We start from the raw sequence: 25,012 nt of genomic DNA, 5'->3' as shown, positions 1-25,012 counted from the left end.
TCATCGAAGAAACCCACAGTCAGTGGTCAAGCCCGATTGTGTTGGTGCCCAAACCTGATGGCACCACTAGATTTTGTAATGACTTTCACCAGCTGAATGAGATATCCAAATTCGATGCATACCCCGTATCAATGCGTTAGGTGGCCGCCTGGGCAATGCCCGATTTTTGACCTCCCTTGATTTAACAAAGGGATACTGGCAGATTCCCCTTGCCAAAGATGCAAAAGAAAAGACGGCATTCTCTACCCCAGAAGGTCTGTTTCAATATACTGTTCTTCCTTTTGGACTGCATGGGGCATCTGCCACCTTCCAGCATCTTATGGACAAGCTCCTATGGCCCCATACCAGTTATGCAGCGGCATACCTGGATGATGTGATTATTCACACCCCCAACTGGGAAACCCACTTGGAAAAGGTGGAAGCGGTTCTGGACATGCTAAGATGGGCTGGCCTCACAGGGCTAACCGAGGCTAAATACCTTGGCTACATTGTAGGAAGGGGCATGGTCAAGCCCCAACTAAACAAACTAGAGGCTATCCAAAATTGGCCCCGGCCGAATCGGAAAAAGAAAGTCCAGGCATTCCTGGGTGTCGTGGGGTACTACCGATGATTTATTCCCCATTTTGCTACCAGAGCGAGTCCCCTGACAGACCTGATAAAAGCCCAGGGTCCGGACATGGTGAAGTGGACAGGTGCCGCAGAGAAAGCATTCATGGATCTACGGACAGCCCTCTGCAGTAACCCCATGCTTATAGCCCCAGACTTCAACAAATAATTCATTTTACAGACAGATGCATCTGAAGTAGGATTGGGAGCTGTCCTATCGCAGATGGTCAGAGATGAAGAACACCCAATCCTCTACCTCAGCAGGAAATTCCTCCCAAGAGAGCAGAAGTATGCCATGGTTGAAAGAGAGTGCCTAGCTGTGAAATGGGCCAAGGGAACACTACGTTATTACCTTCTGGGATGACAGTTTACCCTTGTGACCGACCATGCACCCCCTCCAGTGGATGCAGTGAAATAAAGAGAAGAATGCAAGGGTGACCAGATGGTTCCTGTCCCTACAACCTTTCCAATTCACCATACAATTCACCGGTCTGGAAGCCACCATGGCAATGCAGATGGCTTATCACGGGTACACTGCCTGACGTCCCAAGTTGCCCAACCCCGTGGTGTTGAGCAGAGGGGAGGGATATGTGACAGGGTCGGGCCAGATGGCTACAGGAGAGTGATAGAAGGCAGATATATTAGCCCCAGGTTAAGTAGGTCCCTTTTCCCTGGGTAAGGTAACAGGGAAGGTTCCAGAACAATCAGGAACTTTCTGGAAACAATTAAGGCAGACAGGCTGATTAGAACACCAGCAGCCAATCAAGAAGCTGCTAGAATCAATTAAGGCAGGCTAATCAGGGCACCTAGGTTTAGGAGCTCGCTTCAGTTTGTGGTCTGCGTGCAAGGAGCTGGGAGCAAGAGGTGCAAGAGGCTGGGAGTGAGAAGGCGTACTACTGAAAGACTGAGAAGTACAAGCATTATCAGACATCAGGAGGAAGGTCCTGTGGTGAGAATAAAGAAGGTGTTGGGAGGAGGCCATGGGGAAGTAGCCCAGGGAGTTGTAGCTGTCACGCAGCTGTTACAGGAGCCACTGTAGACAGCTGCAATCCACAGGGCCCTGGGCTGGAACCCGGAGTAGAGGGCGGGTCCAGGTTCCCCCCATCCCTCCATCCCCCCAACTCAATACCGGAGGAGTTGAACTGGACTGTGGGTTCCACCAGAGGGGAAGGTCTCTGGCCTGTTCCCTGATCCACTAGGTGGATCAGCAGAGTCTGTGGGGATTGTTCTTCTTCCTTTCCCAATGCTGGCCAGTGATGCGGGTAACTGAGTGAATGGCAGATTTGAGCCATGAAAGTGGCCAAACTGAGGGCTGCTGTGAACTTCTGAGGCAAGAAAATCCGCCAATAAGCTCAGGACCCACCAAGGCAGAGGAGGAACTTTGTCACACTATGTAAAGAATCTTGGAATACAGCTGGCCTGAGAGATGATCTATAAAATAAGGGCTGAATCCCTGAAATGCTTGCATACACTATTGGGAGTCAATAAATGTTTTCAGAGCCAGGCCCAGAAGGGTATATTTATATAAAAGTAAAAAAATGTACGGAGTGATATTTAATAGAGCTGGGCAAAAGTTTTCAACAGAAATTTTTTTCATCTGTTTCTGAGACACCAAAAGATTTCACAAATTCATGTTGATTTAACTGAACTGTTCATTTATTAAAAGATAAATTAAAAAACTGTAACATTTTGTTCTGACATTTTGATTTTTCAATTCAAAATGACCATTTACAAATTTCCTTTTATTCTGTTTGGGTTTTTTAATTTAAACACATTTTTTAAAAAAAAGCTTGAAATCAAAAAGTTTTATTTGGTGTTGAATTAAACATTTGACCCAAAACAATTTTTTTTTTATTTTTCAATTTGCTGAAATTAAAAATGTTCAACCCCAAACAATTATTTCCCAGTTTTTCAGAAGTACCAACAACCTGAAAGATCTGTTATTTGAACAGATCACTATGAGCACTGTAGCAAGAACCATCTTTCTGTAATGTGTTTGTACAGCACCTAACACAATGGGGCCCTGGTCCATGACAGCATCCTAGAATACAAATAAGAAGAATACCAGTGCCAGATTGTGACTGTTTATATGTTTTCAGTGATAAACATTCATATGTCATTTTAAAAAATGAAAAGTAGAGTCAAGATAAGTAACTAAAATTTGGCTTCACAAGGTAATAGGAAAGTTTGTCTTGGGCCCTAGTGCTGCAATGAGTTCTGTGCGAATGGACCTCTGTGCCACCGCAGAACTGCAACGATGCTAGTGAGACAGCATGCAGGTACCAGACTCTGCCCACGTAGAGATTGTTGCAGTATCAGGGCCTTAGGTACAAACCAAAAAAGATTATACACCTAAGCATTAAAAAGTGGGAAAGCTGTTTGAGAAATGTTGTGGGGGGGTGGGGGGGGTTGGTGATTAAATAATAAAAAAAAATACTTGTTCTCTGGGGACAGAGCTGCAGCTTGTGTAAATTGTCAACGCTCCATGACGTCAACAGAGCTACAACCATTTACACTAGCTAAGGATCTTCCCCATGTTCTGCACTTCTTTCCAGGAAAAGAAAAAAACTACTGAAAAAAATAGTTTAGATATGCAGCTTTGCTAAACTTTCACCACACCCCAATAGGAACAAGCCTTGTCCTTCGAGCAAGTTTTGCAGCATTTTAGGTGTTCGGTCTAATTTGCACTCTCTATTACAATATTTTGAGGGAGGGGTTTGCCTTGAGACTAGGCTGGCAATTTCAAAGGAGCAAAGCTGCTACACGACTAAAGGAAAATGCAACCCGCTGACAAAATATGACTTCCCACTAGCTTGAAATCCTCTTTCTTCTCATATTTATCCCACTCTCAGGTCCCAAAGTGATCACAGGCAGACAAGGCACAAACAGAAATTTTGCAATTTTGCAGCGCAACTTCTGAAAGTTAGAGTTCAAGCAGCACAGTATTTCTTTCTGGCTTTAATTGGTGGCAAATTAACTCTTCCCCGCTCCCCTCCCCCCGTCTCTCCATTTTATTTTTGTTTCCAGTTACAGTGGTGCTGTTTGCAGCTCTGAAACGGCAGCGGAAGAAAGAACCTTTGATAATTTCTAAAGAGGACATCAGAGACAACATTGTCAGTTACAACGATGAAGGCGGTGGAGAGGAAGACACCCAGGCTTTTGATATTGGCACACTGAGAAATCCTGAAGCCATAGAAGACAATAAATTACGCAGAGACATTGTGCCAGAAGCACTTTTTATGCCGCGCCGGACTCCAGCGGTACGAGATAACACCGATGTCAGAGATTTCATTAACCAAAGGTTAAAGGAAAATGATACAGATCCAACCGCGCCCCCATATGACTCATTAGCAACCTACGCGTATGAAGGTAATGGCTCTGTGGCAGAATCCCTCAGCTCCTTAGAGTCGGTGACTACGGATGGAGATCAGGACTACGATTACCTCAGTGACTGGGGGCCTCGATTTAAAAAGCTGGCGGATATGTACGGCAGCGTGGACAGTGATAAAGACTCTTAATATGTTGCCTTTGTTGATTTCCAGAAACAGCATTGAGATATATGAAGTAGCTATTTCTTTCTATTTATCCATGGCTCTGTGATAGGGCTCTCTATTCTATCGGTTCCAGTTGTCTAATGACTGCAGTCTGTGTGGATCAAATGTCAGAAAACTTTTTTCTAGTATAATTTTATGAGCTTCCAAGAGGCAATTTTTTTTTAATGCATCCACTTTACCAAGCCAGTCTTACAGGCACCATGGTAGAGGAGGGAAACAGGAATGGAGGGAAGCAATATTTGTACTTGTTCTGCTTATATTGTAAATTGGAGTATATTACTGTTCCAGCTCACTTAATCTTCTTACTGTATTCAGATTATTCAGCTCAGATGATTGCTCTGTCCATTTTGTATTGCACATCCTAATGTACTGAGGTATTATGGTTTAACCTAAATATTATAGTAAAAAGTAGTGGGGGAGGAATTTATTATAAAATTAGAATCAGCTGACAAGGCTATAAGACAACATGAGAGTAAATTTTATTCTTGAATTTAAAGACGTCTAATTGCCATTTAACTATAAATATTTTTCTTGAACCTGCCATTGGCCCCCAAAGCATAAAATCATACCTACTACATGTATATAATTCCCTGTGGACCACTATACCTGTATCCTTCTTACCCAACATTCACAGAGAGGTGTGTGTGGTCTGTAGCTCTGAGCAGAGAATTGCTAAGTACTATCCCAGTTCTGACACTGACTCGCTTTGTAACATTGGGCAAGTCACCTAATCACTCTGGATTAGACTGTGGTTTTGAAACAAGACTTGAGCAAGGAGCAGAATGTAGTTGTGCTGTATCCTATGTCTGGTATAGATCACTTCCTCCAGGCATACCAGCTCAGTGTGTAGGGAGGCAGAGTGAGGCTCCACCCATTCTTCTGCTTCTGCCCGCCCACCCACATGGAAGGGGAGTAGCAGCTTTAAGAAGGCTACCCTCTTCCTTGTGACATGGATAGCGAATGCAAAGGAGAAAGAGAGTACCTTGCACCCTTTACTTCCCTGCATGTGTGCATAAAATGGGTCACAGTCTGACTCTGTCTCAGTTTTGCCATCTGTAAAATGGGAAAATAATGCCTACCTCACAGGGATGTTGCAACGGTTAGAGAGAGAGTTTGAAAATTGCTTTGAAAGAGGAAAGTGCTAAACTCTCATCTCAGTAAGTCATTTCTAATGGCTTTTTTTTTTTTTTTTGGTGTGGATTTGAGCCCTGAATGCACAAGTAAATGAGAAACGTTCATCATTCTGGTTCCTAGAACCAGGAGGGTGTTAGAACACTGTCTTTACAAATGCATCAGCCAGAATTGTTATAGGTTTCAATTACACCAAGAGGTGGAGTTTTAAACATGAATCTTTCAGTTGGTTTCCTTAATTTCCTTGCCAAACCTACCATTTTTGCCTAAGCTAGATCAGTGGTACCATAGGACTCAGTACGGGCCAGTGTCTCTTCTTTGCAACTCACATGCATGAGGCAAAAGTAATCAGCAATGTATTAAAATGACAAGAGGAATATGTCACTGATTATGTTTCAGATCCAGTCATCTGAAATAGATTATTTTGAAATAGATTATTACAGCTTTTATAACCCTAAGGTCATAGCCTTATGACACCTTATTAGGAAAGAGTGAAGTTTCTCTTTATACATCATATACAACCAGTCTCATTCATTCAATATAAATAGAATAATTTACATAGTAGAATAATGTTATGTGATCTGTTGCAGTTGCTAGGTATTTGTGTTCTTTCCTTGAAACTATAAAGAAATTAGTTTAAACACCATTGAGTAGCTCCAATTTACCCTTTCCAATAATACAAGGATAAGACAAACATTAAAAGGCAGCGAACTATAGTTTATGCCATCTGTGGAACTCATTGCTACAGGATAATAAAACAAAGGGTTTAGTAAGATTCCAAAAAGGATTAGATATTTACAAGCATAATATATGCTTAGAAAAAACTAGGATTCAATGTAAAGGGCTATCAATCTTTGTGTGTTCAGGGCATAAACTGGCATCAGGAAGGCATCTCCTCCCCATTGTCCAGCACTGCACAATTGGGAATTAAGCAACTAGACCCTTTTGAAAAATCCCACTGGGTACCTACCTGCATCTTTAAGCACCAAACACCTTTACAAATCTGTCCCTTTATGTCTTCGTTTCAATAGTCTGGCAAGTAGCCATTGTCTGAGGCAGAAGAGCAAGTTAGATGGTTACTGGTCTGTTCTGGTGTAGTGTGTTTCCTATGTTCTTATCGTTTCAGATGTTTTGTTTTCTCTTAATGATACTTAGTAGCAGTTCAGGCTAGAATTTTGCATTTTATCGACCAATGGTTTTATCTTGTCAGGAACATCACATAGTGTACAGAGAATGCGCCACACAAGCCTGTTGTGTAAATATATATAAAAGTGTGTAATCTACTGACACCAAAATTATTGTGACAAACTGAATAGCAAGTGACTTCCTGGAAGAAATTCTCATGAGGCAAGTGCATCATTACTCACATCTGAATTATTCTTTTATCCATCCAGCCTATAAGTGCTGATTTTTCCACGAACGAGACTCATTTACCATCACTCACACATAACAAAAAGGGTCCAATTCAGTCTTGTCTTCTTCGTCTATAGCTCCACAAAGTGCAATTAAAAAAACCGTGCCATTTAAATGGTCATATTGCGGTAAATAAAATATTCGCAGTAATATTTTTTACTGTACCTTGTGTACGGCAGTGGCAGAGGATGGAAATCACTGTGCCACACTATTTTTATTCAATGACAGGGATGTTTAAATTGTCCATTATAGACAAAGAAGTGTCAGATTACAGCCTGCAACGTGGGTTTCTGGGCTGTGTTAAGGAAGTAGACTGTTGCCTTAATCAGTAGGATGTCTGTTCAGGTGGAAAGAACCCCTGGCACGATGCTAGGAGATTCCACTGAGATGAGCTACACAATCAGCTTGTAGTCTCGATAGTGGCAAACTAGATGACCTAATAATAAGAGAGGTACTGAAGGGTACCAAATAGTCTAGTGAGATGAGTGTGAAGAGGAAGGAGGGACATGGCATAGCAATAGCAGAACAATTATTGGAGTAATTATTCCAGAATAAAGTCGTTTTTATTCCAGAATAGTGTCCACACGGGGAATTATACAGGAATAGCTATAGCAAAATAATTACTCCACTACAGCTATATAGGAAATTTCCCATGTGGACAAGCCCTAGGAGGAGATCTGAGGCTGGATCCTGCAATGAGCTCTGTGCAGGAAGGATCCCACTGCCCAAATAGATCCCCACTGGCGTCATAACAGGATGGGAGTTCAGTCCCCAGACCTGATGTTGCCTAATATGCTATCTGACCATGGGAAACTCGTGATCTTGGTCATTTCCGTTTCCTTTGCGATAAGCCAGGAGGAATAACACTCACACCCTTTTATAAAGTGCTTTGAGATCCTCAGATTAAAAGGCACTACATCAGGCAGTGCCCATAGCAACATTTTCTGAATAAGCCTTAAAAGTGGGCAGACTTTTCTTATTTATTTTTTGGTTCACTGCCAGGTCTGTCCTGATTATATACAAACACATTTCGTATTTGTTCAACATGAAAAAAATTAAAAAGCAGTTTTCAGCTCTCCTAATTTGTCAAGTAACAGACTACCTCTCGAGGCACAGGTTTGGCATCTATCTGTCATACTGAATTATGCAGAAAAAATTAAATTGGGTGTTTATAGCTCCCATGGTTGTAGCAAATAATAAGCAATGTATTAATAGGCAAGTAGGTAGAATTAGGTATGGAAATCTGTGTGTGTGTTTCTATGCATGAGAAGGAAGAAATAATGAACATTTTAAAATAAGGCATATTTGTAAATTAGATATTTTCATCTTCATTGGGGACAGTAATGAATGCTTAGTCAATTCCTTGGGGCCAGATCTTACACTTTCAGAATTCCAATAGGAGTTTTGCATGTGTGAGGAGCAAAACAGACTCCTAGCTGTCTTGCTCAGGCAAAATAATTCAGAATCGGTGCCATTTTGGTGCAGAGCTCTATTAAAAAAAGACCCCACAGCTGGAAAGTTTAAACTGCTGTAAGACAACATTTTACTTTTTTTTTTAATTATGTTTTAATTTTATACATCATCTCTATCTCATGATCGCTTCTCTGGATGTTGCCATGCTAGCAGGTGGTCCAAAGTCCCAATGGCCCATTGTGTTTAAATTAACACTGCAATCTGGATTTCTTTATCAAATTATGAGACCTGACAGATTAACAGTTGCTATGTTTATCTTGACTGGTGCAAACTGTTTCATAAATTTTGAAAAGGCAATTTTACTTTCAGCCCTCCAAGAATTATGGCGCAGCCACTTCCTCCCCCTCCAATGAATGTTAAAGCTGCAGCATTTTAAATTTCCCTTCAGTAGTTAGAAAAAGACATTTGTTAAAAGGATTTTTCTATAAAAAAGGTAGAACAAAACCATATTTAATGTCTGTGGCTTCATGGTTTATTCTATTAGGAGGGAAATGCAGTAGCTGTCTCACTTGTTAAAAATTAATACAGCAAAGGACCTTTTCAGTTTAATTTAGACATAGCTGAGACAATCTTTAACCTGCCCACCATTTTGTAATATCATGCTTATGGCCTGGTCCTGCATTCTGTGCATATGCAACACTTTCCTTGAAGGGGAAGATGGCAGGGTTGAAGTCAAGGGGAAATTGGCTGGCTGTTCAGGGAATTCAGCAGCAGGTGGTTATGGTTCGTATTTGGGGATTGTTTTGTTTTTTAACGAGATGGAGGGTGGGGAGTTGCAGGGAGGGTAGTAGAAAATGGGGGAGAAAAACTAAGTAATCAGTCGTATGCTAAGCAGGACCATTGTGACACTTAAAGCAGCAGAGCTACCATATTACACACAGTATTATTAAAAGAAAAGGAGGACTTGTGACACCTTAGAGACTAACACATTTATTTGAGCATAAGCTTTCGTGAGCTACAGCTCACTTCATCGGATGCATTCCATATGAGCTTTTACAATAACTGCAATTTCTTTGCAAGTATTTACTTTAAAAGACGACTGCAAACTTAAATGTCTCCTTCAACAGGGTTGATTTGACAAATAAGGCATAAGCCCAGCATTTAGGGAAATCCTTTCCACACCGGTGGGCTTTTAGCCTTTCCTACAAAACTGCACTATTGATGTAGATACATCTGGAGACACTTTCTAGAAGCTCTTAGTTTTCTGTGATCTATTAGTTTAGTGTTTATTAAAGAAACAAAAATGTATAGAATTATTGGACATTCAGGTGAACACAAGAAACAACACAGCAAACATGACATGGCTCTAGTTTTTGACAAAAAAAACCAAAACGAAACACCTCTTCAAAACCACTGTACTATTTTATTTCTGTGATTACTTTCATTGCTTTGCAAATTAAACTTAAAAAAAAAATAGGCCTTATAAAAAAAGGCTATGTGCATCCTAACTGTGCTGCCGAGCTAAGTCAATCTGGCAAACCCTATTGTGATTTGTGATTTTTTTCAACCCCTAAAATAAATGTTTTTCGGTATTGATTTTTTTTAATTAAAAATACTTCCAAGCATAAATTGAAATTGATGCCACTGCCCAGGAAGATTTACTAGCTGGAGTGCACCAGTCATGCAGTTACTCTCAGTTGTCATTCCCTTGTTCTGCAGAGAGAGCACAGAGTCAGATGGAAGTAGTCACTGTTCAGCACAGAGGAACGTTTGTGGGTGATAAGATTTTCATCATTTAAAAAGTTTACATCTGGAAGGTTCTCTGTATTACAAAGAGCCCCATGCTGGAACAATTACTTTTATCTCAGTGTGGCTGGGCCATTTGTTACAGTCAGCTGGCAAATGTGCATTCTTTCCCCCTTATATTTCTTATTCACTGTAATGGCTTTTCTCTCTTTTTTTGGGTTAAGATTTAATGAGAAACCAATTTGAACAGTGATTTCTCACAGAAAGAATGAATTTGCCTTTTTGCAAATCAATTTTTGTAACAAGTTATTTATATGATACTAAATAAATTGTTTTTTTTCTAACTCGCTTTTTTTATTCTCTCAGTTTGCAGTCTATATTTATAAAGTTAACATAAAATAATGATATAAATCTTCTAAAGTAATTCTGCATCCACCATCCTGACACTGCTGCCAGTTGGCTCAGCCCATCAAATTTCATTGGTAAATGCTTGGCTTCTAACACACTGTGTGAGCAATTGGGCTGGTCTTGAGATTGGTGGGGCCTCAAGGAAGAATGATGTAATTGGACAAGGAGTCACTTCCCCTTAGGGACCCTCACTTGGAGAAGGAGATAGGAATGACCATTATATTGACAAAAGCATAGGGTTCAGAGCAGCTACTTATGTTTATAGGTGACTTCAATTAGAAACAGCTCTCATTGAAGTCAATGGGAGTTTTGCCTCAGTATTGGGTGTGGAATGTCCTCCATCTTGAAGCATATGAAGATCATAGCAGAGAAGTCAGATGTAATACACTTATACATGTTACTCCTTGGTTATTTCTCTTTTGTTAGAAGAGGGTCTCAAAGAGAATTTAGGCACAGGGCTAGGTTGACCATATATTGAAGATGAGCACAAACCTCAACTGAGATATCTTCTTATGCAAGCAGAGCTACTCTCTGAGGAAATTCTTCGTTTTAGCACTTCATAAAGGAAAACACCCCATCTTATTTAACAAGTTTTGTGAGGAAAGGGAGGGAAATATCGTTGCAAAGCAGTGCTTCGTCAATAACATGGGTAAGGATACATTAGACCTACTCAGGCGAAGTAATTGACCTGAATGACTGACTCCCCTAAGTGGTTTATGAATTACGATAAATCAAGTGACTCACATAGGCCAGTGACTGGTTGGGCCATATGGAATGCTGTCTTAGATGCACCTCAAGAATACAGGTGAACATTTTATGTGGTGATCTTAGCAAAACAGGGTGGTATTTTAGTATTCATTACTGGGATTGCATTTTAGACTAATACATTCGTCTATGTACAAACTAAAAATAAAGGAGATTAGTTTATTACCTGTATTACAGTACACCAAGGCCCCAGCTGGAGCTCCATTGCGGTAAGCCCTGTACATACAGGATTTTATCTATTACGTACACACATATAAACCTTAGTTCACCTGTGTGTCATAACTATTATTTTTTTTGTATTTCTGTAGCACTGGGAGAGTCCAATCACACCGAGGCCCCATTGTGCTAGGCCCTATGCAAATAGAGTAAGAGATAGTCTCTGCCCCAAAGAGCTTCCAATCTAATTAACAGAAGATGCAACAAGTTGGCATAACAAACTAGCAGGGAGAAGTGGATGGTAACAGTGACAGGAGAACAGAGTTATGTATAATGGCTGTGGTCACAATTTGCCAGCTTGAGGGTTTGTTTTTTAAAGAGACCATAATGATTTCAGTAGGACTGCCACTTGGCCATTTTTTGACCAGCCTGGCCAGTTGCTGGTCAAAAGATGTACCATGTCAGTTTCTTTTTTGTGTGCACATGCTGCCACGCACATAGAAATCTTAGCTACAGGCTGTACACATCATGGCTGGGAGTGTGCCGCAGCCTGGACAGCACCCAGGTCCTTTTCTGTGTGCCAGGCCCTCACCTGCTGGCTGCCGAAACCACGTGGCTCCTCTTGCACTGGGAACCAGCCGGGAAGCGGGACAAACCATCACCTGAGGGTGAGGCTTATTAGCATGGATGGGTAAGGAAGAGGGTGGGGAGGCAGGGGCTCCTGGGAGGGGATGGTAGGACGGACTCTCTTGAGGGCTCCAGGAAGCAGGATAGATGAGGCTTACCAGCAGGGAGGGGTAAGGAAAGGCAGTGGGAGCCCTGCCTCCCCCACCCTTCTCCTCATCCCTCCCTGCTGGTAAGCCTCTGGTCTGTCCCATTTCCCAGAGCCCTTGAAGGAGCCCTCTACCATCCTCTCCCAGCAGCAGGGGGGCTCCCTCTAGAGCTGAGGCCCCTGGTGGGAGTGGGGTGGGTGTAGGGAATCATGGACCAGGGAGGTAAGGCTGCTGGTGCATCTGAGAAGGGAAGAGGAGGATCAGGCTCATGGGGGGGCCACTGTGGCATGACCAGTGGCCAGTTTTTCTGTGCCTCAGAAGTGAAACCAGTAGTTTCTGCTGGCCCCCTGCCTAGGTGTTAATCTAGAATCCTCAACATCTTCAACATTCACTGGGAGCTCCACACAGCAGATCGAGGATTGGGATGCTAGAACTCTTTCCATTACAGGTGACGACAACCAGTCATACTTGGCTCCTGTGCCATTACACCTCGTTTACCAGGGGGCATCCCCATCATGAAGGAAACCCCTAACAAAAGGCATCCTAGCAGTAAAATACACTGTTCCCAGACATTCAATCACCATTTTTATCTGTGTAGAAACCAAAACAAATCAAACTCATGCCTCCTTGCTCCATCCAGGTTATCAAAGGGATAAGTTAGACTTTAACTAGACAAGTCATTAACTCTTATAATCTGTGATTACTGGAGAGATATAGTAATTCAAACAGCAATAGGTTTCCCACAGTTTTAATCTCTATCTAAGAACTATGGTGCAGATCACTAATGGAAGTGGCCAACTTTTGACCTTACTCTTCAGGAGCTAGATTGGCCACACATTGCCTACTTTCACTTTTGTATTGACGAAGACACCTTCTCTTTCCATCTCATGCTTATGTTCTTTCAAATATAGAGCAGCAGTATTTGCACATTAAATACAGCTCTTTCAGCAAGAGCCAAACCTTCTTGGGGTTCTCTATGAGAATCACCATAATCTCCATTTCTTTGGCAGATTTTCCAAAACACTAGATAGACCCATAAACCTTAAGGCCAAAAGGGAGCATCATGATCATCTAACCTGATCTCCTGCACATTGCAGGCCACAGAACCTCACGAACCCCGTCTTGTAATAGACCCATAACCTCTGGCTGAGTTCCTGAAGTTTTCAAATCATGATTTAAAGACTTCAAGTTACAAGCTACTCACCAACCGTTGCATTCAACACCGATGCCTCCATGTCTAGTCACAAACTTCTTTGTTCTCACTGCTGCTAATCTGTGAAGAAAAGTTACAGATGTTTAATGCTATTAATGCTAACAGTAGGTACAATATACTTCAAAACATTTGGTTCAGACCTAAAAACAAATCATCATAGATCCTTATCTTAATCAACTGAAATTTTCTGTTTCACATTGCTCTCACTCTAACTAGGCCAGCCCCTCTTCCCCTCCTTTCTACTGCAATCAGCTGCCCAGCACACATCCATCCCCTTACTCTTCTTTACATTCCCCAACCTGATCCAAGCCAAGTAATGAGATATTCAACAGCTGTCTGGCCACCTTTCAGCTCCCCATTTTTTTCTGATATCCCACCAAACCAAAGGTGGGCTTTACGCAGGTCTGCCAGTCTTGACTGCAGTCTTCAAATCCCTCATTCTGCATGTCAGATTTGCTCCAGCATACATTATACACTTCTGACTCAAGGGAACCACAGAGCACACAAATATTTGCAGATACCCGTTTGCTTAGCATGTACTCTCAACCCACTAAGTTCCCACCATGCATCTTGCAATGTATCAGCAAATGGGAAGAGACCTACTGAGATGGGCACAGAATGAGGAAGGGTGTATATTCATCTGAAACTTCCTAAGGGCTTGGGATGGCTTATTCCTTTCTCTCTCATGAAAAACACCAACAGTAGCCTGTGCACAATTTTGTCTGAATCCCCTGCTGAAGCTTTTCTTTTCTTAACTCAGAATTTTCCTGGCTGTCTGCTCATGCATGCATCTTAATTAATAAACAAATGAATACATTCCCGCGAGATTGCCTTTACATGTTGTTCTAAACATCTGTTTCTACCTATATCCTTCAACAAAGCAGCTCTAGTCTGCAGCTCAGCTAGGGAACATCTCTCTCTCTCTCTCAGGACACAATCAGTTTTTATTTCATGTCAATTATCTTAATTGGTAACAAGCTTAACCCATTTCCCAATTATGACTCCAGTTTGTTAGAACAAATAACTCCTCAAACCTTCTTAAATAGAAATATTTAAAAAAAAAAAACTTTCCTAACTAGTCTTTAAGAAAACATTAATTGAAGGGATGGGTCCTTCCTTTGGAACCCAGGTTCTGAAACAATCAGAACCCTAGGCCCATCTTTCTAATGGACAGAATGATACACACACACATCCCCAAATCCCATCAGACTTTATCATTCAGGTCTGCCTCTAATGAAAAGTAGAAGCGTAAAGAGAAGGTACGAGGAATCCAGATGTGAGAGGGCCACACTTGCCTTACTGCACCGTCCGTTGATAGGTTAGCCATACCACTACCTTCATCTGGTCCTGTTCATTCTTGCTCATCTGTTTCCAGTTATACAGCCAAATACATCAAAGCTGTCTCATCTTTCCTGTGCCAGCTACGCCCATTATTACAGACTTGAGCGGAGGGCAAACTATATCTCAACTTCTGCCCTCCCTTCAGCTTCCTCTAGGATGGGGCACAGCTTTAAATTCTGCCAGGAGGGGGCATGATGCTATATTCTGCTTGGCCATGTCCCCCATTTCAATGAATACCACCAACTTTTGCAGAGACACTGGCACTTTACATACACCCTACCCTGCCCGGAGAGGCTGTGTCCACAACCTGCCCCTCCCCTGAACTTTCCTCCATCATTTATACTGATATGATATGGATTAACCAGGCAGGGAATTTAGCCCAGATTGTTATGATATCCTACTTGATTACAGCACTTGCCATGCAGGATTCCTATAACCTATGTGGGTCCTCCTGCCAAGTTCAGAATCAGAAGTCATAACTACAATAGTATTTGCTACTCTATTGCTTTCAGATATTGTTCACAGTTCTTAAAATAGTCTTATGGTTAGTTTTTAAATTTAAAAAAGCCCAAATGAGTTGCATGTTTCCAATAAGTCAGCATTTAATAAACCAGCCATCTATCTGGCTGTGATATGAAGTTGCTTTTGAATGCCCTGGAGACAACAGCTTGTTATTTTTGTTAATATTTAAACATTGCATTTCGCCTTTTATTTCAGAAGGAACTGTTTGAATGTCTTGGTAACCAAGGTGGATATTCAGCACATGAGCTCAGTCCTCTTCACATTGAAACCAATGAGAATTTTACCATTGATTCAAAAGGGAGTGGCAGTGGACTTCCAAAACACAATGCATATCACTGAATTTCTGTTGAGTAAAGTGAAGCTTGGCGGACAGCAAAGGAACTTACCGGATACATCAGAGGAAGGCTGCCAATGGGCACTGAGAAAATAAACCAAGGGGACCATGTGCAAACAAGAATCTTCAGGAAAAGGAACACACCTCATAAGAAAGCTTTTCTAAGGCTTCTGGATTTCAGTTCAAACCAATATTTTCTAATAATTATCTCACATAAAGAAAAATTACCAGTAAATATTAGCTTGTTCACTAAATCATGCCAGTTCCCCGTCAATTCCTCTCCACCAAAATCCCTTGTCTAGGAGTTAATCATCTGGTGCTCCATTCCCTCTATACTTTCTCAGTCTCTCCCACCCTCCACCCCAATGTGACCAGCATTCAGTTCTGAAAATTATCTTCCACATTCAGCCCCAGCATCTTGTGTCTTCTTTCATGCATTCCCCCACGTTGCCCATATAATGTCCCTGCTACTCATCTAAATGACCAACTATTCTTACAGTTTTGCTCAACTCTGCCCATTTTTAAACCTCACAGTACTTAACGCACGTTTTGTTATTCTTGTCTTATCACAGGACCAGTCCTGTTGACATTCCCTGATGTGCTCACTGCTGAGAATAGCCCTAATCATTTTGTAGCCAATGGTCTAATGGTGTAAAGGCCTGAGACCCAAGCCTGTAAAAATGTATATAACAAGTTTGGGGAAAGCACTGTGCTGATATAGTATTTCTTTCCCTGCTGCTGTACTTCAGCTTACCTCTCTGGTGGGGTACAGACCAGAGCTTAGCCTTTTTAGGACTTTGAGATACCTATGTATTGTATATAGTGTTACATCGCTCAAAGAAGGAAAGTGACACAAAACGTCTAAAGGAGAAAATATTTGCTATATGTAAGTGCAAATGAGATTTCTTATAGCTTATGAAACAATGACTTTATCATAGGCAAACTAGGGAAATATTGGAAGTGGAAGGCAGTTTGGGTGAAAGTGATCATGAAATGATAAGAATTCGTGATTCTAAGGAATGGTAAGATGAAAAACAGCAGAATAAAGAAAACGTACTTCAAGAAGGCGGACTTTAGCAATCTCAGAGAACTGGTAGGTAAGACCCCATGGGAAGCAAGTCTAAGGGGAAAAAGAGTTGGCAGTTTTTTAAAGAGACATTATTAAGGGCACAAGATCAAATGATTCCAATACATAGAAAAGACAGGAAGTATGGTAAGGGACTGCCCTGACTTCACCTGAAGATCTTCAATGACCTGAAACTCAAAAAGTCATACAAAAAGTGAAAACTAGGTTAAATTATGAAGGATGAATATAAAAAAAACAACACAAGCATGTAGGGACAAGATTAGAAAGGCAAAAGCAAAAAAATGAGAGTAAAGTAGCTAGGGACATAAAGAGTAACAAAAACAAAACATTTTACAATACATGAGAAGCAAGAGGAAGACCAAAGACAGGGTAGGCCCATTACTCAATGGGGAGGGAAAGACAACAATGTTAAATGCCCTTTTTGTTCTTGTTTTCACAAAAAAAGTTAACAGCGATTGCATGGCTAACATAGCGAACATCAGTGTCAGTGGGATAGAATGTGAGGCTAAAATAGGAAAAGAAGAAGTTAAGAATTACTTAGACAAGTTAAATGTCTTTCAGTCAGCAGTGCCTGACTAAATACATACTAGAACAGCGGTTCTCAACCAGGGCTGAAGCCGGCACCCCCCAGCCCCAGCCGGGAGCAGCTCGGGGCTGAAGCTAGTGTCCCCCGCTCCCCCAATCCAGGAGCAGCGGATGGCGGAAGCAGAGAACCCCTGCGCCCCCACCCACCAAAAGCTGGGATCCGCACTGGGAGACCCCGCAACCCTGGCCCATGCACAACCCCTAGCTAGCTCCTGAGCTACCCCCACCTGCATACAGCCCCTAGCCATCCCGTCCCTGCACCCTGAGCTGCCCCCCTGCCTGCACACAGTCATAGAATCATAGAATATCAGGGTTGGAAGGGACCTCAGGAGGTCATCTAGTCCAACCCCCTGCTCAAAGCAGGACCAACAGTCCCCTAGTACCCCCCTCCCTGCATCCTGAGCTACCGCCTGCCTGCACACAGCCCCTAGCTACCCCTCTCCCTGCATCCTGAGCTACCCGCCTGCCTGCACACAGCCCCTAGCTACCCCTCTCCATGCACCTTGAGTGGTTTTCAAACTTTTTGAACTGAGCCCCCACTTTGAGTTATATTTTTGGTTGCGTCTCCCCACAGTCCAGACAGGCTGGGTGGCCTCCTGAGTGAGTCAGGGGATGGAGGCGGTGCTCCCTTCCTGGACCCTGCTGTGTGGAGTTGGATCGAGCCCCGCCAGCCCTCCCCCCACCCCCCCCAATAGAAGTAAAACTATGTCTATGCCCAAAGGGCTGTGCACTCCCCACACACACACACACACAGGCCCTGGAGTTTTTATAGTGTGTTCAGGGGGAGCCTCAGCAAGAAAAAAGTTGAGAACCCCTGGCCTAGACCCCTTACTGAACTGGCTGAAGAGATTAATGAGTCATTAGCAACGATCTTTGAGAACTTGAGGAGGATGGGAACGATCCCAGAGGACTGGAAAGAAGACAAGTATCACATCTATCAATAAAAAGGGGAATAAGGACAACCCAGGGAATTATAGACCAGTCAGCTTAACTTGAGTACCCAGAAAGATAATGGAGCATATAATCAAATAATCAGTTTAAGCACCTTAAAGAAAATAAGGTGATAAACAACAGTCAACATGCATTTGTCAAGAACAAATCACCTCAAACCAACCTAATATCCTTCTTTGTCAGGGTTACAACCCTTGTGGACAGGGGGGAATAGCTCGTAAGTAAATATATCTTAGTAAGGCTTTTGAAACGGTCTCACATGACCTTCTCATAAAAAACTAGAGAAATATAGCCAAGACAAACCTGCTACAAAGTGGGTGCACAACTGATTTGAAAAGCTTACTCAGAGAATTCAAAATAATCTTGACAAACTAGAGAAATGGTCTGAACTAAATAGGATGAAATTCAATGAGGACAAATACAAAGTACTCCACTTAGAACAGAAATAATCAATTGCACAAATACAAAATGGAAAAAGGCTGCCTAGGAAGGAGTACTGGAGAAAAGGATAAGAACATAAAAATGGCCATTCTGGGTCAGAGAAAAGGTCCATCTAGCCCAGTATCCTGTCTTCCGACAGTGGCCAATGCCAGGTGCCCCAGAGGGAATGAACAGAACAGGTAATCATCAAGTTTCCATCCGCTGTCGCCCATTCCCAGCTTCTGGAAAACAGAGCCTAAAGACACCCCCTAGCCATGATGGACCTATGCTCCATGAATTTATCTAGTTCTTTTTTGAACCCTGTTATAATCTTGGCCTTCACAACATCCTCTGGAAGAGTCCCACAAGTTGACTGTGCATGTGATCTGGGGGGTTATTGTCAATCACAAACTAAATATGAGTCAACAATGTAATACTGTTGCAAAAAAAGTGAACATCATTCTGGGATGTATTATCAGGAGTGTTGTAAAGAAGAGAGGAGAAATAATTCTGCTACTCTTCTCAGCACTGATGAGAGCTCAGCTGGAGTACTGTGCCCAGTTCTGGGCACCACACTTTGGGACAGATGTGGACAAACTGGAGGAAGTCCTGAGGAGAGCAACAAACATGGTTAAAGATCTAGAAAACATGACCTATGAAGAAAGCTTGGGTTTGTTTAGTCTGGAGATGAGAGGACTGAGTGCGCACATGATAACAGCCTTCAAGTACATCAAAGGTTGTTATAAAGAGAAGAGTGATAAACTGTTCTCCGTAGTCACTGAGGACAGGACAAGAAGTAATGGACTTAAATTACAACAAGGGAGATTTAAATTAGAATTAGGGGAAAAGATTCCTAACTGTAAAGATAAGCATAAATTACCTAGAGAGATTGTGGAATCTGTTATTGGAGGTTTTTAAGAGGAGGTTAGACAAACACTTGTTAGGGTTGGTCTAGGTAATATTTAGTCCTGCCTCAGTTCAGGGGACTGGACTAAATGACCTATCAAGATCTCTTCTATTCCTATGTTTCTATGATTCTTTGAATATTGTAAATCACTTTTTTAAAGAGTCAAGGTGGGAGAAGTAATATCTTTTATTGGACCAACTTCTTTTGGTGAGAGAAACAAGTTTTCAAGCCACACAGAGCTCTTCTTCAGGTCTGGGAAAGGAACTTCCAGTTTCCCTGCTAAATGCAAGATGGAACAGATTAACTATTTATGCTAAACAAACTGTATGCTCAGGGCAGCTCTGGCTCCCTTCCCACTCCCCTCTTATGAAGAGTGGATCAATTTCCTTGTCCGCCCATCCCTAGAAAACCAGCCCTGGGAAGGGAGAGAAGCGAATCCCCTAAAGATGCTTTTTGTGGAGGGGAGTGAAGAACTTCCAGAGCTGGAGGAGGAGCAGAGATGCTCTGGGCAACCAAAGAGTGGGGAAGTCGGGGCGGAGGTGGGGAGGAAGAAAGGAAGGCAGAGTTGATATGGAGACAGGGTAACAAAATGAATTGATGTAGACATATTGTAGCCAAAATCCTATTTCACCTATACAGTTATGACACTAATTATCACACACAACAGGGGGGTTTCAAAAATCAGAAGACTGATCCAAAACATTATTTAATTTGTTTTTAAAATCTTATAGTTTGGGGGCTAATATCAGGATTTTGAGGGGTCTAACTCCTGATTTTTGAAGGGTTGGGTGGCAGTCTTGCACATGCTTAACTTTACTCACATGGTAGGCCCATTGAAGACAATGGGACTACTTCTAATGCACACAATTAAGCCTAAATGTTTGCAGGATCAGTGCCTTATTTTGTAAAGTCTTCAGGGCAGGGACTCTGAAGCTATTTATTTTGAAAAGTACTTTGTACATTTATATTGCTAAATAAATAAGCAACCACTTCCACATCCAGGAACTGCATAAAGATTTTGATCTCTGAGTCTCCAAGCTCTGATTTGAGCCACCCTTCGGGTAGTCTACAATACAATATTAGGTCAATTTTATAGAAGTCGATTTTTAGAAATCGATTTTATACAGTCGATTGTATATGTCCCCACTAAGCACATTAAGCTGGTGGAGCATGTCCTCAATACTGTGGCTAACATCGCTTACGGAGCAGTGCACTGTGGGTAGCTATCCCACAGTTCCCGCAGTCTCCACTGCCCATTGAAATTCTGGGTTAAGCTCCCAATGCCTGATGAGGCAAAAACATTGTTGAGGGTGGTTTTGGGTACATGTGATCAGTCGCCCCTCCCTCCCTCCCTCCTTCCCGCCATGAAAGCAATGGCAGACAATGTTTCTCGCCTTTTTTCCTGGGTTACCCATGCAGGTGCCATTCCATGGCAAGTATGGAGCCTGCTCAGCTCACCACTGCTGTTGTGAGCATTGTAAACACCTCATGCATTATCCTGGAGTATGTACAAAACCAGGCTAAGAGACGCCATCACGAGGATGATTGTGATGAGGACATGGACAGAGACATTCCTGAAAGCATGGGCTGTGGCAATTGGGACATCATGGCGGCAGTGGGGCTGGTTAATACAGTGGAATACCGATTCTGGGCCTGACAAACAAGCACAGACTGGTGGGACCACATAGTGTTACAGGTATGGGATGATTCACAGTGGTTGTGAAACTTTCACATGCATAAGGCCACTTTCCTTGAACTTTGTGAGTTGCTTTCTCCTGCCCTGAAGCACAGGAATACCAAGATCAGAGCTGCCCTGACAGTTGAGAAGCGAGTGGCAGTAGCCCTGTAAAAGCTTGCAATGCCTGACTGCTACCAGTCAGTCAGGAATCAATTTGGAGTGGGAAAATCTACTGTGGGGGCTGCTGTGATGCAAGTAGCCAATTCAATCACTGACATTCTGCTATCAAGGGTACTGACTCTGGGAAATGTGCAGATCATACTGGATGGCTTTGCTGCAATGGGGTTCCCTAACTGTGGTGGGGCGATAGACGAAACACATATCCCTATCTTGGCACCAGACCACCTTGCCAACCAGTATATAAACCGCAAGGGGTACTTCAAGCACTGGTGGATCACAAGGGAAATTTCACCGACATTAACGTGGGATGGCTGGGAAAGGTGCATGACACTCACATCTTTAGGAACTCAGGGCTGTTCAAGCAGTTGCAAGAAGGGACTTACTTCCCAGACCAGCAAATTACCATTGGGGATGTTGTTATTCTTAGGGGACTCATGACTCCTGAAGCCGTACACAGGCAGCCTGGACAGTAGTAAGGAGCAGTTCAACTATAGGCTGAGCAAGTGCAGAATGGTGGTAGAATGTGCTTTTGGACGTTTAAAAGCTTGCTGGTGCTGTTTGCTGACTAGGTTAGACCTCAGCGCAACCAACATTCCCATTGTTATTGCTGCTTGCTGTGTGCTCCATAATATCTGTGTGAGGAAGGGGGGGACGTTTATGGAGGGGTGGGAGGTTGAGTCAAATTGCCTGGTGGTTGATTTTGAGCAGCCAGACACCAGAGCAATTAAAAAAGCACAGCAAGGCACACTGTGCATCAGAGAGGCTTTGAAAACCAGTTTCATGACTGGCCAGGTTACGGTATGACAGCTGTGTGTGTTTCTCCTTGCTAAAAACCTGCCCTCTTTGTTGATTTTAATTTCCTGTAAGCCAACCACCCTCCCCCCTTTGATCACAGCTGGCAAAGGAAATAAAGTAACTGCTGTTTTGAAACCATGCATTCTTTCTTTATTAATTTTTTTAAAAAAGTGAGATAATTGACAAGGTAGCCCAGGTGGGGTGGGGTGCAGGAGGAGGGAAGGACAAGGCCACATTGCTTATTGTAGCCACACTACAAATCAAAACAGTTTGAATGACAGCCTTCTGTTGCTTGGGCTATCCTGTGGAGTTGAGTGGCTGGGTGCCCGGAGCCTCCCCTGCTGCGTTCTTGGGCGTCTGGGTGAGGAGGATATGGAACTTGGGGAGGAGGGCAGGCGGTTATACAATGGATGCAGTAGGGGTCTGCGCTCTTGTTGGCTTTCCTGCAGCTCCAACAGACACTTCATCATGTCTGTTTGCTCCCCGATTAGCCTCCGCATCACCTGCTGCCTCTGCTCTTTGCACTCACTTAATGCTTTCCTGGCCCCTGCCATTGAATGCCTCCATGCATTAAGCTGCACCCTATCAGTGCAGGAGGACTGCATGAACTTGGAAAACGTCATCGCGAGTGCGCTTTTTTTCCCGCCTTCTAATCTGCGATAACCTCAGGGACAGAGATGATATGGGGAGCATAGAAACATTTGCACCTGGGGGAAGATAAAAAGGGAGAGTAAAATTTAAGATGATACATTTCTGAGAACAAAAGGGAGATTCTTTCACAGTGAATCAAGCAATTCACAGCAGACAGCACATGTGCTTTAGGTACAAGGTCGCATTTTGCCTTTTATATTGAGCGCCTGCTGGTATGGCTGAGCAACGGAATTTGGTTTCCAGGCAGCCATGGTAAGCCTTTTGGTATGTGGGGTTGGCTTCTTCCGCCTTCATAACACGTGGGAATGGTTTCAAACTGCAGCACCCTCCTTTCCCATAGCAAGCAATGCTGGTTGGGTTTCACATTTAAAAGGAGGGGTTGCGGTTTTGGGGTGAATGTGCAGCACACACCTCACCCCACACATGGCTATTCTCTGGGATGATCCCTTCACGCCTCCCGCCACCGCGTGGTTATTCTCTGGGATGAACCCTTTTAGCCAAGCGCAAACAACCCAGCATGAACGGGGTCCTTTTACTGTTCCCTTACAAAAATTCCCCTATTTCAACCAGGTGACCATGAATGATATCACTCTCCAGAGGCTAACGCAGAAAGATAAAGACCGAATGTTGCTTGAGTGTGACCAAAACCCAGGACCATTCGCTGCCATGCTTTGTGCTGCAATGATTCCAGACTACTTGCTAGTGGCTTGGCATGGGAAAGTGTCCTACCATAGAGAACGAAATAAGGCAGCCCTTCCCAGAAACCTTCTGCAAAGGCTTTCAGAGTACCTCCAGGAGAGCTTCATGGAGATGTCCCTGGAGTATTCCTGCTCCATCCCCAGACATGTTAACAGACTTTTCTAGTAGCTGTACTGGCCGCGAATGCATCCCAAGTCTTCAGGGCAAATCAAATATCAAACACTATTGCTTTTAAACCTTATACTGTAGTTACAAATGTGCACTCACCAGAGCTGCCTTCTCCGGCTTCAGGGTTGGGGATCCCGCCTTGGCTGCTGGGGAGAACAAATTCACTGCTTGCCTGCTGCACTATCTCTTTCTCTTCCTCCTCCTCCACTTCCTCATCCACAAAATCCTCCTCCCTGTTGCGTGAGACTCCCCCCTTGCAGATGTCCATGGAGATTGGTGGGGTAGTGGTAGGGTCCCCCCTAGAATGCCATGCAGCTGATCATAGAAGCGGCATGTATGGGGCTCTGACCCGGAGTGACCGTTTGCCTCTTTTGTCTTTTGGTAGGCTTGCCTGAGCTCCTTAACTTTCACGCGGCACTGCTGTGTGTCCCTGTTATAGCCTCTCTCCACCATGCCCTGTGCAATTTTGGCGTATATATTAGCATTTCTTCTTTTTGATCGGAGTTCGGCCTGCACAGATTCTTCTCCCCATACAGCAATCAGATTCAGTGTCTCCCTTTTGGTCCATGCTGGAGCTCATTTGCGATTCGTTTGCATGGTCACCTGTGCTGCTGAGCTTGTTACGCTGACCAAACAGGAAATTAAATTCAAATTTCCCAGAGCTTTTACTGTGTACCTGGCTAGTGCATCAGAGTTCAAAGTGCTGTCCAGAGCAGTCACATTGGAACACTCTGGGATAGCTCCTGGAGGCCAATACCTTCGAATTGCATCTGCACTACCCCAAAATCGACCCAGCAAGGTCAATTTTGGCGCTACTCCCCTCGCCAGGGAGGAGTACAGAAGTCAATTTTCAGAGCCCTTTAGGTCGACGGAACAGGGTTGGTTGCGTAGACGCATTCATTTTAAAATTGACCTAACACAACTAAATTTGACCTAACCCCCTAGTGTAGACCAGGGCTTCGTAAATTTCCACATAGGGCAGTATCATAGTAGGCTGAGAGCTGGAATCAGGTATATCAAAATCAGGCAACCCACACACACATTATACACAATTTTTATTTGAACGCTCAGAAGGATCGGTTCTTTATGGTTTTAGGCTTTTCATCTATTTGTTAGAATATCCCCTCAACTATTTTTACAAAGTAACTAATGTCAACATCAGAAAGTGTGCATTGTTCTGAAGATCTAAAAGTTTTGCAGAAAAATTAGTGAATGTTAGGCCCCAATCCTGAAACACCATGTATGTACTAACACAGCTGCTTCTGCATAGAGACCCTTATCTTCAAAGTGGCTCTACACAGGTGCAGCAGTGTGCCCAGTTGCACTGAACTGCAGGGTTGAGGCCATCCTCTATATTCTCTTCTCTACCCCTCCACAAATTTTTTTTCTTTTTTTTCCACCAAAGCTTGCTCTCCTTCATTGCTAGGCATTTCACAGCTGTATAATGGCGGTGGTTGTCCATCCACATGGGGTTTGTCCTGCCTCTATCTTGTGTTGACAAGGTTTGTTTGTGTGT

General features: G+C 43.1%; 1 protein-coding gene and 1 long non-coding RNA gene across 2 annotated transcripts in view; one reads left to right on the top strand and one right to left on the bottom strand.

The window, feature by feature from the left end:
* CDH6 (cadherin 6) overlaps positions 1-10,152 on the top strand; it is a 125,355-nt gene extending 115,203 nt beyond the window's left edge. Inside the window, exon 12 of the mRNA XM_074944985.1 lies at positions 3,634-10,152. Within this exon, the coding sequence (XP_074801086.1) occupies positions 3,634-4,124 (491 nt within the window). The 3' untranslated portion in view covers positions 4,125-10,152. The remainder of the gene's footprint in view (positions 1-3,633) is intronic.
* Positions 1-25,012, bottom strand: part of LOC141982692 (uncharacterized) — a 51,055-nt gene that overhangs the window by 14,957 nt on the left and 11,086 nt on the right. Inside the window, exon 3 of the long non-coding RNA XR_012638177.1 lies at positions 13,170-13,238. This is a non-coding gene — a long non-coding RNA (uncharacterized LOC141982692). The remainder of the gene's footprint in view (positions 1-13,169; positions 13,239-25,012) is intronic.

This window comes from Natator depressus, chromosome 2 (genome assembly GCF_965152275.1).
Source record: "Natator depressus isolate rNatDep1 chromosome 2, rNatDep2.hap1, whole genome shotgun sequence".
NCBI classification, from domain to species: Eukaryota; Metazoa; Chordata; order Testudines; family Cheloniidae; genus Natator; species Natator depressus.
Note: the sequence above shows the minus strand (reverse complement) of the source record. Positions and strands in the feature narration are given on the sequence as shown.